The following is a 12274-nucleotide window of genomic DNA, read 5'->3' as shown; positions in this document are numbered from 1 at the left end:
ATGCCTAAACAAAACACCATCGTCAACTCTGCCTTCCCCAACTCCTCTCCCCGCATCATCCACTCAGAAATCGTCCACTCTACGCTTCGGAACCTCGACTCAGCTGACACTATAAGCCGATGCAATATCATTTCTTCATCTATCGTGAAGACTACCACCCCAACCAGCGCCTCAAACACCGACAACCCAGTAAACGTCCTCTCTGGCGGCCCAGTAACATCACCAGACCCAACTCCAATCAGGATAACCCTCAAACGCAGCAAGATCACCACTTCAACCCTCACGAACACCTCTCTTCATAGGGCTACCATAACATCCAGCTCGCTTTCGAACATCCCACGGGCTCGATCCGTGACTGCAACAAGTAGCACGCTCGATAATGTCTCCCGGCTGCGGCGCGTCGACCTCGCAAACACCACTGTCACAGAGCAGAGCACTATGGCGCGCTCGCAGGCCAAAGACTCTGTTGTGAGTCGGAGCTCGGTGTCCCGTGGATCACTGGAGAAGAGTCGAGTACTGAGGAGTAGAGTGCGGAAAAGCCGGCTTAAGGACTGTGAGGTGAGCGATTGTGTGATTGTCAATACGGACTTTCGAGGCATGGTGCTGCGAAATGGGGTTTGGAGGAACGGAAGACTTGTTGGCTGTTGTAGGGCAGGTGAAGGGGAAGGGGTTGTTGTGAATGGGAAGGTACGTGTTTCACACTTTTCTAGTGTAAAGAGCGTGTGCTGACTGCGAGTAGAAAATGGATGCACCGATGAAGGGTGAGAAGAATAGCGGGTGTGGGAAGTTGATGGAGGGGTGGGAGTCTGAGACGGAGAGCAGCGACGGCCTGGATAGCGACAGCGACGACAGCAATGTGGAGATTGCAGGAAAAAAGACGGAGGAGGACCTTCCGCCACCATATACCCCTTGAGGCTTGGTTACTCTTCATAGCATGGTTTGCTAGGCTCCCTAATTGCAAGTGAGTATTTCTCATTCATTTACTTCAAATCTGCGTTGCAAACACTATAAAAACACAATGTACCCAAATATGTTACAGAGAAAATTCACATCTGCGGTTTCTCCGCTTCCTCAGGAATGGGGGTAAACCTCCGTAATACCTGCTTCAATGCCGGCCGTCGAATCGGTTTGCTTGTCATAAATCAATATCAGGTACATCAAAATGAATGAGGCAAGACGTACCTGATAAACATGTCCATTCCCGAGTTCATGCAATCTTTGATATTGCTGTCTTCTGAGAATGCGCTCAGCGCGACGATGGGGGCCGAACAGCCCATTTGACGGATAAGACGGGTGCTTTCAATGCCGTCTAGGTTTGGCATCTACAAACGTTAGCAAAAGCCTGAGATTAGTATAGAGGGTGCGGTACCTGAATATCCATAAAAATCAAATCGAATACTTTGCCCTCCTCCATATTGGCTTTCACGGTGTCATAAGCCTCTTGGCCGTCTTTGACCACAGTCACGTCATAGACGTCTTCTAACGCCAGCATTCTGCAGGGGTCAGTACATGATACGAATCGAAAAAGTAGTGCATACCTTAGAACCACTTCCTGGTTAACCACATTATCCTCAGCTACCAACGCTCTTATCTTCTTCAGCCCATTGTCCTTAGCTTGCGGAACAGGCGGCGCAAAGAATGGTTGACTCAAGCCAACCAAGCGAGGCTGTGAGTCCTGTATTTCAGCATTGCTCTTCGTTGATTCATGTTGAGATGCGACGCTATGATTAGACGGCGCCTTAGTGACACTCGCCAGGTCATCCAACGAGAAAACGCTCGACGTCCGCGACCCGGCTAGACTCGTCATCGAGCTGGCGGTGCTTGGGGGAGATTCCTTGACAAAACCCAACGGGATCCGGACTAAAAATAGCGTGCCCCGTCCCTGCTCACTATTTAGCTGTATCTGACCTCTCATGAGCCTGGCCAGTTGCGAGCAGATACTCAAACCCAAGCCCGTGCCACCATATTTGCGATTTAGACGGAGGTCACCTTGCACAAACGGTTCAAAGACGCGGTTTTGCAGGTGCTGCGGAATTCCGGGGCCAGTGTCCTCAACTTCGAATTGAAGGATGAGCGTGCGCAAGTTCGGTGGGCGTGTTGTCTCTTCGTCTCCACCGTCCCTGGGACGGTCGAGGGAGGTTTTGGGACGCGAGCTGGCATGGGATGAGCCTATAGATCGCCAGCGCGAGAGAGCTCTTGACTCCGGTCTTGGGCTGGCGGAAGGGTTCTTCTCCTCGCCGACGCACTTGATGCGGATCGCGACGGTGCCCTGCTCAGGTGTGAACTTGAGACTGTTGCCCACTAGGTTGATCAGGATCTGTAAGATCCGGTGCTGATCTCCCCATAGGACCATGTCCTTCAATTTGGCGGTTCCCGGCGGCCCATATACCGGACCAGGTGCGCGAGATATAACTTCTGGAGTGTCATTGATCGGAGGAGTGTCTGGATGACAGAACTTGATACTGAATGATATCTGCTTTTCCTGGACCTGGTTCTGAAAGATAATCTGTAACTGCGACCGGATATCCGAGAGCTTGAACTCTTTTTCTTCAAGCCTAATGGCCTGATCAATTTGGTTCCGGCTAAAGGTGAGCAGGTCATTCAATAGATGCAACAGCAAATCGCCCGACTTGTATACAGTCTGAAGCGACCTTTTGATCCGCGGAAGATCGTCCTCACCCATGCAGACCGCACACATACCAAGAATCCCATTCAGCGGCGTTTTGAGCTCATGAGATATATTGGCGATAAAGAGAGTTTTACTCTCATTCGCTGTCTCTGCCGCTATTTTGGCCTTTTCAAGCTCACGGGTTCGCTCTGCCACCCGCTCCTCAAGACGATTGTACTGGATCACGAGTTCATCGGACATTTCGTTAAATGTCTTCGTCAGGTCGGTTAGTTCATCCGTAATGATATGCTTACGCTCCTTGACACGGCCGGGGATTTGGAACTGATGCGGTTCGTTGTCGCGATCATGACCGGTTGCTAAATTGCCTCTGCCTCGTTTGAGCCGGTTGAAGAATCCGCCTTTCTCGCTCTTTTCGTTGCCATTATGCATTGATATTTCAATGGGGTCAACCATGGTTGACAACGACGGACTTAAGGGCCCAATTGTGGGATTAACGGACTTTCGAGTCGCCTCGCGGAGTCTCCGAATAGGCGCTACTGAAAGATGGGCGAGCGGCGGGATGAGCAGAGCAATAACGCCAGCAGTGCCAAATACGCAAGCCAAAATGATTTTTCGAAGACGGGAAACCGGGGCAAACGCCTCTCCGTGGGTCTCTTCGATGATTAGCACCCATTCCACCAAGTCGGATCGCTGCTGAATTGCACCGACCGCGACACGGGTGCCATTCTCATTCTTTGACGAAAGATCGGTGATTGAGTGGTTGATTGAATCGTACGGCTGGTTCAAGACCTTGAGCGCGATAGGATAATCGCGCAAAGGGAAAGATGCTCCGGAAGCGACAGCGGGACTGTGCCGTCTCTTGTTCCCTGGCAACGGAGTCGGCCTGAACACGTACCGTACTTCCTGGTTGTCCAAGCCAGCAATCTGTGGTTCTGAGGTTGCCGTGGCAGGCCGGGAGCCGGTAGGGAAACGATTTTCCGGTCTAGAAGGGGCAAGCAGGAGGACTTGACCGGAGCTTCCAAGCCCTTGCCGAGAGCTCATCGCATCCTGCAGATTCGCGGCGCTCGCAACGACACTGAAGAGTTAGCAGAGTCAACCTGGAAGAAGCAGCGTCATACGTAATATAGCCCAGAATATCCGCAGCTGAAGTATTGTTGATAATCGGCAGCGACAAGGAAATCAGCGAGAAAGAATCGTTCGTGGCGAGCGGTCCCAGAAGTAACGGCTGGTTCGTGGTTATCGGCACACCATCAAAAGCGTATAACTTGTTCGTGGTCGCATCTTCTGTCAGATTCGGATAGAGTGAGGGTGGATATCCCAATCCTTCATCCCCAAGCATCACCGCTGTGCCATTCGGATGATCATAGGGAAGCCTGATTTCAGGAACCTCGTCGCTGGTCACGTTGAGTAATCGCCTTGCTTTTGATTCTCCGTTCTCGACATTTCTCGCATAGATGCTGGCTTGGTAGAGGCTGAGATACCCGCGACTACCTAGGGCTGATTGCACGTCGGTGATCGACGAGGCGAAATTTTCCTCGGTTGTATTACCAGCATAATAGCGCTGTAAGGCGGATTGTATGAGAATGCGAGTGATGATTGTCTTGGACGTCGTTTCGAGTAGATCCAAATTGCTGGTGATCTGACTAGACTTGATGCTAGCGACGAGTTGAAGGCTTTGAGACCTGCGCTGGTTAGCCAAAGCACAGATTGCGGAAGATGGAGAGCATTGCATACTTGACGTCGACGACGAAGTTGTAGTTGTTAATCCACTGCCTAGGTTAGCAAATGCCGTTCTCTCCAAGTCTGATCGAGCGCGCTTACTGTTGCGATGGCTAGAGCCGCCAGACCAGCAAGGGCCGTCAAGAGGACCAGCAGCCCCAACTGCACGGCAATAGGAACGCGCATTGGAAACCGATTGCCGCCCGTTCATATCCAGCGAGGATCCGATGAATTTGATGAAAGGGGTGGAATGAGAGAGAATGGACGGCGAGAAGGTTGAGCAGCAGGGCCTGGCCGGGACCGAGATTGCCGACGCCAACCCCAGGAAACCTGAAAGCCAGGAAAACCTGAATTTATCGAACATCTGCCAACCTTGCGCAATGGCGATTACCCGCAGGATCTAGATCGGTCCACTGATATTGCCCGGCTCATCAAGGCCGAAACAAGGCGCTGATTCGTGGGTGGATTCCGTGACAGGCTTTGACAGCGGTCTAGACAGCGGCCGTTAGAAGAGACGTGGGCCTTCAGAGGAAGAGAACGTGGTCGAGCCAAGCGCAAGCACGTGATAGACACCGAATTGTGGACTATCTAGGCCTCCAGTTGATATGAAGTACCCTGGTACAACTCTTCTGCTCTCTCGTTAACATGGCTATATCAAGAATACCTCACCTTTTCTAGTCAGATAACGCCTTCACTGTCCAGTGGTACCACCTCCAACTTACAGCTACGGCTTCGATGAACCCTTGACAGACCATCTTGATTCTTCACAACTGTAAAGTCCCTCCTAACTTCTTCCTTAGCCATCATCACCGTTTACCTCCACACTGAAACCAGCATTCAGATTAGTCCATAGGCACCATCCTAGGTGGTGAGCGGTGTCCTGGGGTGTGATAGTAGGAGTTGGACCGCATAGATGGAGCCAAAAGAAAGGTTGGAGTGCGCTACGAGCAATGTTGAGCAGGGACTCATTGGCCCGTGGTTCATAGGTCTTATTGATAGGATTTGCAGTTCAAAACTTTATGAGATACCTGATGAGAGAGCATGCTTCACTCAAGATTGATTCCACCAGAAAACTCTCGACAGATATCGCATGATCAGCCATGCTGTGTATCATTACGTCATACATCACAAGCATCAGACATTAGATATTTATCCACGATCATAACTCAAGTGAGGCCGAAGAAAGGATCACAATCTTCAAGGAACAAAGCCAAATCCCATTACCGTCCAATAGGCCCGACGGGCAATGTCAGAAGACTCAGCAAGAACTTGACGACCGTGGTTCCCAGCGCGGCTAGGGCCTTTGGATCCTGCAGCCCCGTAAGCTGTGTCTTGCGCCTACAGCCCTTCTTGACAGGTACACCACTCAGCCGCTCTGTCAACCACATGAATGCATCGGGCGCTCCCGTGATTGTCATCAGTGCGTGCTCCGCCAGCAAATCTCGGACATACTCGACGTTAGCCCCGTTGCTGCAGTAAGTGTCATACAAGGCATCGGTGTCTTTCACCGGGCTGATCTGATCGTTAACGCCTTTGTAGATAAGGATTGGGATTTTGGGCGTGTTGTGTCCCATCGCGTTGGGCTCAGTGAGGGAGTTCGCAAGAGGGGACTCGAAGACGTTGGGGTCGTTGACATAGGTGTAGATGTCCTTGCCGAGATATTCGATGAGGTTACCAGTCAAGCAAAGCTCCTGAGTCTTGTTGAATTCGGCCCATTTGTCGGGGAGAATGGCATCGCGAATGAGTTGCTGGGCGGCCGGATATTCGTTTGCAAGGCCCTGGATACCGGCTGGGATGAGTCCAGTGAAGATGCCTTTGTTCGAGGCTCTGATGACAGGTGGGATTTGAGGAACTGTCCCGCCGAGTGCGGCGCCGGCGATCTTCAGCTCAGGCGCATACGAGGGCTGCAGCTCAGCTGCGAACCCGCTTGCTAAGCTACCCCCAGAGTAGCCCCAGAGAGCGACAGTGGCCTGGGATGAAATACCAGTGATGTCGGTAGAGGCAAGCGCGGCGCGGACGTTGTCGAGCACGGCTTGACCGGAGAGGGTGTTCGCCAAAAACGCAGAGCGGGGCCCGAGGTGGTCAGGGACGATGACAACGAACCCTTTGTTCAGGGCTGAGCTCATGAAGAGGTACTCAAGCTGCGGCATGACGAGGGCGAGAGCCTCGCCTGCGTCGGAGAACTGCTGGATCGCGAACGATGGAGAGCAGTTGGGATCCGCCGCATCCTGGGCGACCTGGTATGAGAGAACCTTGGTGTAGTCGGCATTGTGGGGAATCAGGATCGTCGTCACGGTAGCGATGGGCTCGCCAAAGGAATCGGTCGTCCGGTAAAGGATCTGGTACGAGGCATCAAGGTTCACTTCAGCCAGGCCAAACGCCGCAATGGGATAGGGGGGAGTCCTGTGTCGCAAAATAGCACCAGGCTCCGTCGACTCCCATCCATCCGGGGGGGTATAGAAGGGATCTTCTCCCGGTGGCTGTGGACCGGCCTTCTTCACAGGGTTTGCTGGCAAGCCCGCCGCGAGGAGCGGCACCAAGAGGAAGAGCAGCTGGTAGAGAAGAGAGGCCATGGGGAAGAAGGCCGTTGGGGCTGGGGATGATCATCGTCAATTCTCGGGGCGTCGCTGCGCATTTGTAGCCGGATCCTCTCCAGCAACTTTTTGTTTGCTAATTTTGGCCGAGTCCATACTCCATATTCAACATACCCCATCCAGCGAATCATCACAGTGTCCGCGAGCCAAGCCGGCATTAGGCTGTATACGGTGCCTATGCGGAGCGCGACTATTAACGAAGCGGTGTGCTTCGTGAGCCAGCGGCAGCCTCACAAGGACCGAGGCGATTGAAAATCGCTGAACACCTGGAGAAACAGGGGTCCCATGTGAAGAATCCTGCGACAAATCACAGAAGCCGACTGCCGGAATTCTGGCGCTAGAAAAGCCGAATCGTCACGGTAAACTTGTTGAGCATGGTCGCAGCCGATCCTCATCCCCAGCTTCCCCGCCAAATTTTCACCAACCACTGCTTAGAAAATGGGGACCCCTGTCGATTCACCCTAAATCAAGAGATAACCCATGTTATCGTATGACATATGTCTATGTACAAAGGCACGCGTGATCAGTTCGCAGGGATTACCATTCCAAGCTCCAACCTCAGTACGCATTCAACACCCAGTGCCACTCCCTCAACTTCCCCGCCCTCCTTGTCAGCCCTAGCAATTAGCCTGCATTCCTCCTAACTGACTCCTAGAACATTCCGTTCACAAGCTTGTCTCTCGATGTTGTCGACGCCGCCCACGGTGCGTTATGCGACCCCTCCTCCGACGAGGCTCTCAGCCCCGACGTCTTGATCTTATCGACCTCCTGCCAAAGGTTAACGCATATCAACGCCATATCCGCATGGAAAGACACAGAAGCTACGGAGGAGTACGCCGTGCTAGCTTCTTCGCATGGGGAGGTTGGCAAGCTCATGGTTGCTCCGGCTAACCCGAACCCAGGACCATACGAGGCATTGGTAGGGATCGTTCTGAGATTCTCGCGGAGAAGAGGGTCACCTACCTGTCATGGCCGCAGACCTGTCGCCAAGAGAGCTCCCTTATTGTTCTGGAGACAGAGTCGCCGTCGCATCTGCACCTACCCTACTCTTACACCCACACCCACACCAGCGCCTGCATCTGCAGCTGCACCCGCTCCCGTAGTCATACTCCTATGACTATTCGTGGTCTCCTGCATGAGCGGCAGGAACTCCCGAATGGGCATCGGCGACCCTAAACGAGTCGTTTCTGACTGCATCTCGTACCCATTCCTCGGTGGGGACCCCGTAATCCCCGCAGAACTCCCGCATAACAGAACAACGCGTCCAGACTAGCTTCGGATGCCAAGCACCGACTCTGCTTTATTGACGTCTGCCAGTGCCAACGACGTCGGGTTACATCCGGTAAATCCTACTTCTGTCCTTGAGGCTTACGGTGGGGTTGCTTTTGCATCTGCGATGACAGCCTTGGCCTGCTGGTGTAGGAAGATCCTGGCGGCTTGATGCTTGGCCACTTGAAATGTGGTTAGGGTTGCTGACTGATGTACCTGTTGTTGCACCTTTCAGTTTATACCCCCGTGGCCTTGTGATTTAGTGAGTGAGCCTGGTAGGTGAGGTAATTGAAAATGTTTGCTCCAAAGATTCGTATATCCTTGTCGGGCTTAATGTTACTGAGGTGGGAGGATTTGAGGGATTTGAGACAGGAAGAAGACTCCTATTGGATGAGAGACTAGGCAGCTGGATTTGTGCTAGTTATATTAAACCCGTTTGGTAAGCCCTTGGAATATGTGGCTTATGGGAGCCACAGGAGTGCCGCTGAGATTCGATGCATGCCTATCCATATAAATAATAGTGATCAACTAGAAGACAAATACGGCCCTGGTGGAACGATTGATGGGTGCTGACTGCATATCTCAATAGCAAACTTGGTAAGAAAGGGAAGGATCAGCTCAACGCATGTTTTATAACTAGATTAATCTTTAATTAAGACATCTTTCCTATTACTTAAGATTAATTAACTGCCTTCCATGTGAATCCGTCACTGAATTCTCTGTCTTGCACTCATATCCCGATCGTTGTCATGTTCTATCTATCTATAAGTATATATGTACAAAGCTAAATACATGAAGAGAAATGAGCATATACAATTTGTCCTTGTGTGATTCATTCCACCCCCCTCGGTGTCACACTCAACACCCTCGCATCCGCAGGCATAGTCTCCCAAAGGATCTGCCGGACCTCCCGTCCGACCTGCTCAATCATATCCATCGCCCAGAGGACATCAAGATGCTCGTACTCCTTGATAACCTTTGAATGAACCACGTGGACATGCGGCTCACGCCCACTCTCCAGGCGATGCAAGAGTTTGCGTCCATCGACTAGCTGGTCTGAACCGCCGATCCACAGGGCAAAGGGCGGAGTTTGAGGCCCGTACCAAGCGGTGGAACAATGGGGGGGTGTGCTGCGTGTGATATTGCAGCTCTCGTTGATCTCGGCTAGATAAGCCTCCTTCGTTGCGAGAATGCATTGATGCGTTGAGAAGCCGTCTGCTCCTAGCCACCACCGGATCGTCTCTGTGCTAACATAGACAGGTGCAAATTGGAACATTCGATCTCGGAGTTCATAGTCCCATCGGCTGTCTGACCAGTTGAATAGGTAGGAGAAGACAATGTAGCCTAGCTTCCCGTATATGCGAGCATGAAGCCACCGTCGAACGGTGACCATGAAGGGGATGAACGAGTGGATGCCAAAGATGAGCCGAAAGGTTCCGGGCGATATTAGTCTCATAAATCGGAAGTAGACGCGCTCAACAAGCGGTCCGGCGAATACGGCTGGTGCTAGAGCACAGAAGACAGAGATGCGCTCGCCTAGTTCGGGACGTTGGTCCTTTGCCAGCGCCACGAACGTTTGGGCCGTACCCTGCGAGTGGCATACCAGACCCAGTTTCTCATACCCTGTCTCATAGAGAACCCGTGATATGAGAGCCGTCATGTCGAAAGCACCCATATGCTGAATCGTCCAGCTCCACATGCGGGGATCAGACTCTAGCATCGTTATATGCTCTGGCTCAAGCCCGCAGCGGTTATTTCCCAGCCAAACATCATATCCAGACTTGCACAGGAAGAATGCAAGACTGTCATCATCATTCGCACAATAAGCGCCAGAATTCTGCAACAGGCCATGCATCAAGAGTACGGGGTATTTCCGCCGACGAGCATCACCAAATGTCTTTGGATCTTTCTGTCCGCCGAAAACATGTGGCCCGCGTGGCCCTCGCTCGCTGGCAGGAAGAGGACTATATTCATGAGGATCGTAAACGTGCCAGAGCGTAAGAATGAATCCGTCTTCCGTCTGCACTTTATACGTCTCCACGTCTAACCCAACTCTCCTCGCATAGTACGTGACATCGTCGACGACTGGGTCCTTGCCTCCCTCCAGGGGAGGACAGTCGTCTGGCGCTTCTTCATCAACCTCTCTTTTCTCTTGTCTAAGCTTCCACCGCCGCGATGACGTTCTCCGGTCCAATTTCCGCACTCGCTCCTCCGCATGAAACTTCCTTTGCTGCCGCGGGCTCTTCCCCATGATAGAGTGCCCAGACGCGATGAGGAAAAGCCAAATACCGCGAACGAAAGCACCGAGCACCACAACCAGAAGGAAGAACAAAGACAACATAAACGACACAAGCCGGATGGCTAAGTAACGCAGCGTATCAACTGCAGACGGGGGGTGCTCGTATACCGGAAGTGGTGGGAATAACGGATGAGCAGGTAGAGTGAAGACGGGCACCTGCGGATTTGCCAGCGGTGGTAGCGACGGCCGTCTGTCGCTTAGAAGACCGTCTGTTGCCGTGGAGATTTCATCATCGTCGCCTTCGTTCGGTACCCTATCCACAGCTTGTAGCCTGAGAACCGAGGGCTTTGCTGGCCGTGTCGTGGCGTCGAGGGTCTCCGTATTCGCCGGCATTATCGAAGTGTCTTGCTGCCATTCCAAAGACTTTCGCAAGGGAAGTCCTGGCGTCCCGTACAAAGACTCAATAGTGGTGGTAACAGCATCCTGGACAGGATTTTGGGTTATGAGCATTGTGTCAGAGGAGAGTCATGGGACGCTAAGGCAGGTGCGTCATGTCTAACTGCGGTCAGGCGGAGAACCAGATGAGATGCGCAATGACTCTAAGGAACGCCAGAAACTTTGCGCTAAGATAAAGTCCCACCAAATAAGAGTAAGATATAATATATAGTAATCAGAGACAAGAACAAAAAGTCGAGAGATGTTGTTCACGAGAGGGAGAGACCCTGGGATGGCTTGGAGATTGCCTCTTGGGCAATCACTGCCGGTTCTAGGGTGCACGTGAATGTGGAGTCATCTAGTAGACGTCACCTGCTCCACCGAGGTGATAATTCATCACAGCGACACGACGAGGGGAAAACAGCACCCCTACTGCTCTAATAACTGATCTCTTACACTTGGCTCATTGCTCATCCCCTCCACCCCATGGAGGTGGATATCTCCCCCCCAGGCGGAACCCGTCCGGCGACTCCGCTCCTGGGTGAAAACTCTGACCCCCCCTCAGGACCTACCACCCCGACCCCCCTACCCCGGAACTCCCTGAAGAGAAGGGCCTTATTCTCCCCGCAGAAGACTCCCACTGCAGCTCCAGTCCCTGTATCCCATACGCCGCAAGCCCCGTCGATCTGCGAACAGGTCGGCATGGTAGCAGACGACCAGCTAGCCCTTCTTCATGATTGGAAACTAGCCATGACCTCCCTTGCCAAAGCTCTAGATCTAACTGTCTCCTCCCTACAGGGCCGCCCAAGAGACCTGGCCCGGGAGCTTGCAGCCAGATTCGTCACCCTTGCAAAGCAGGACTCCCCTCAGCAGATTTCTCAGATGCCTGTGGTTGCACCCCCACAGCCACCCAGACAGATGGAACAGCCAAACCATCCTCCCACTCCTGAAGCTTCCAAAAGCCCCCTGAACAGGCAAACCTCGCAGCCTACAACCTGGGCATCCCTAACAGCTCCAAGAACTGGCCAGGGGAACTGGCAAACTATTGCCCCTGAACACCATATGCAAGCCAAGCAAACAGCACAACGAAGGCTGAAGCAGTCAAACAAGACTGACCACCGCATCTTCCTCCGCCTCCCGGCCTCCTCCAGCCTCCGAGCTATTGGACCACATGGCATCCGGGTCACCCTTGCTGGGAAGGTTCCGGACGGGATCACACAGGTACAAGTAATATCAACCGGGTATGCAATCACTACAACAGAACAGGGCAAGGCTTTCCTACTATCAGAGAAGGCTGCAAGCCTAGCTGGGGATGGGTACTTTGAAATTCCAACAGAGTACCACCAGGTTATTGTATCCCGGATCCCAAAACACCTCTGGTCCGTAGAT

The 12274-nt window shown here is 52.6% G+C and overlaps 4 protein-coding genes across 4 annotated transcripts, besides 1 other annotated feature; 1 reads left to right on the top strand and 3 right to left on the bottom strand.

The window, feature by feature from the left end:
• On the top strand, positions 1–913 carry ANIA_01801 (uncharacterized protein; the record flags this gene model as incomplete). The annotated part of the gene is made up of 2 exons (XM_654313.1): positions 1–687; positions 740–913. The coding sequence occupies 2 exons, from the start codon at positions 1–3 to the stop codon at positions 911–913; spliced, it is 861 nt and encodes a 286-aa protein (XP_659405.1).
• Positions 1–12274: part of a sequence feature (contig 1.29 1..525887(1)) that runs on past the window's edge.
• tcsB (putative sensor histidine kinase/response regulator TcsB/Sln1) lies at positions 980–4551 on the bottom strand. The gene is made up of 7 exons (XM_050612869.1): positions 4451–4551; positions 4364–4398; positions 3748–4311; positions 1539–3704; positions 1370–1493; positions 1183–1322; positions 980–1131 (listed from the first exon to the last, which is right to left on the bottom strand). The coding sequence occupies exons 1-7, from the start codon at positions 4532–4534 to the stop codon at positions 1047–1049; spliced, it is 3198 nt and encodes a 1065-aa protein (XP_050468734.1). The 5' UTR covers positions 4535–4551; the 3' UTR covers positions 980–1046.
• Positions 5569–6921, bottom strand: ANIA_01799 (putative secretory lipase; the record flags this gene model as incomplete). Its single annotated transcript, XM_654311.1, has 1 exon — positions 5569–6921. The coding sequence occupies one exon, from the start codon at positions 6919–6921 to the stop codon at positions 5569–5571; it is 1353 nt and encodes a 450-aa protein (XP_659403.1).
• ANIA_01798 (putative ab-hydrolase associated lipase) lies at positions 8963–11146 on the bottom strand. Its single transcript, XM_654310.2, has one exon. The coding sequence runs from the start codon at positions 10958–10960 to the stop codon at positions 9044–9046; it is 1917 nt and encodes a 638-aa protein (XP_659402.1). The 5' UTR covers positions 10961–11146; the 3' UTR covers positions 8963–9043.

The sequence above is a fragment of the Aspergillus nidulans genome, chromosome VII, assembly GCF_000011425.1.
Source record: "Aspergillus nidulans FGSC A4 chromosome VII".
Classification (NCBI taxonomy): Eukaryota; Fungi; Ascomycota; class Eurotiomycetes; order Eurotiales; family Aspergillaceae; genus Aspergillus; species Aspergillus nidulans.
This window is presented reverse-complemented; position numbering and strand designations above follow the sequence as displayed.

Coding starts and splice junctions, on each gene's coding strand:
- ANIA_01798 (XM_654310.2), bottom strand. CDS start 10,960: ATGCTCATAACCCAAAATCCTGTCCAGGATGCTGTTACCACCACTATT.
- tcsB (XM_050612869.1), bottom strand. CDS start 4,534: ATGCGCGTTCCTATTGCCGTGCAGTTGGGGCTGCTGGTCCTCTTGACG. Junction 4,399..4,450: donor CGGCTCTAGCCATCGCAACA/GTAAGCGCGCTC, acceptor TAACCTAGGCAG/TGGATTAACAACTACAACTT. Junction 1,323..1,369: donor TGATTTTTATGGATATTCAG/GTACCGCACCCT, acceptor TAACGTTTGTAG/ATGCCAAACCTAGACGGCAT.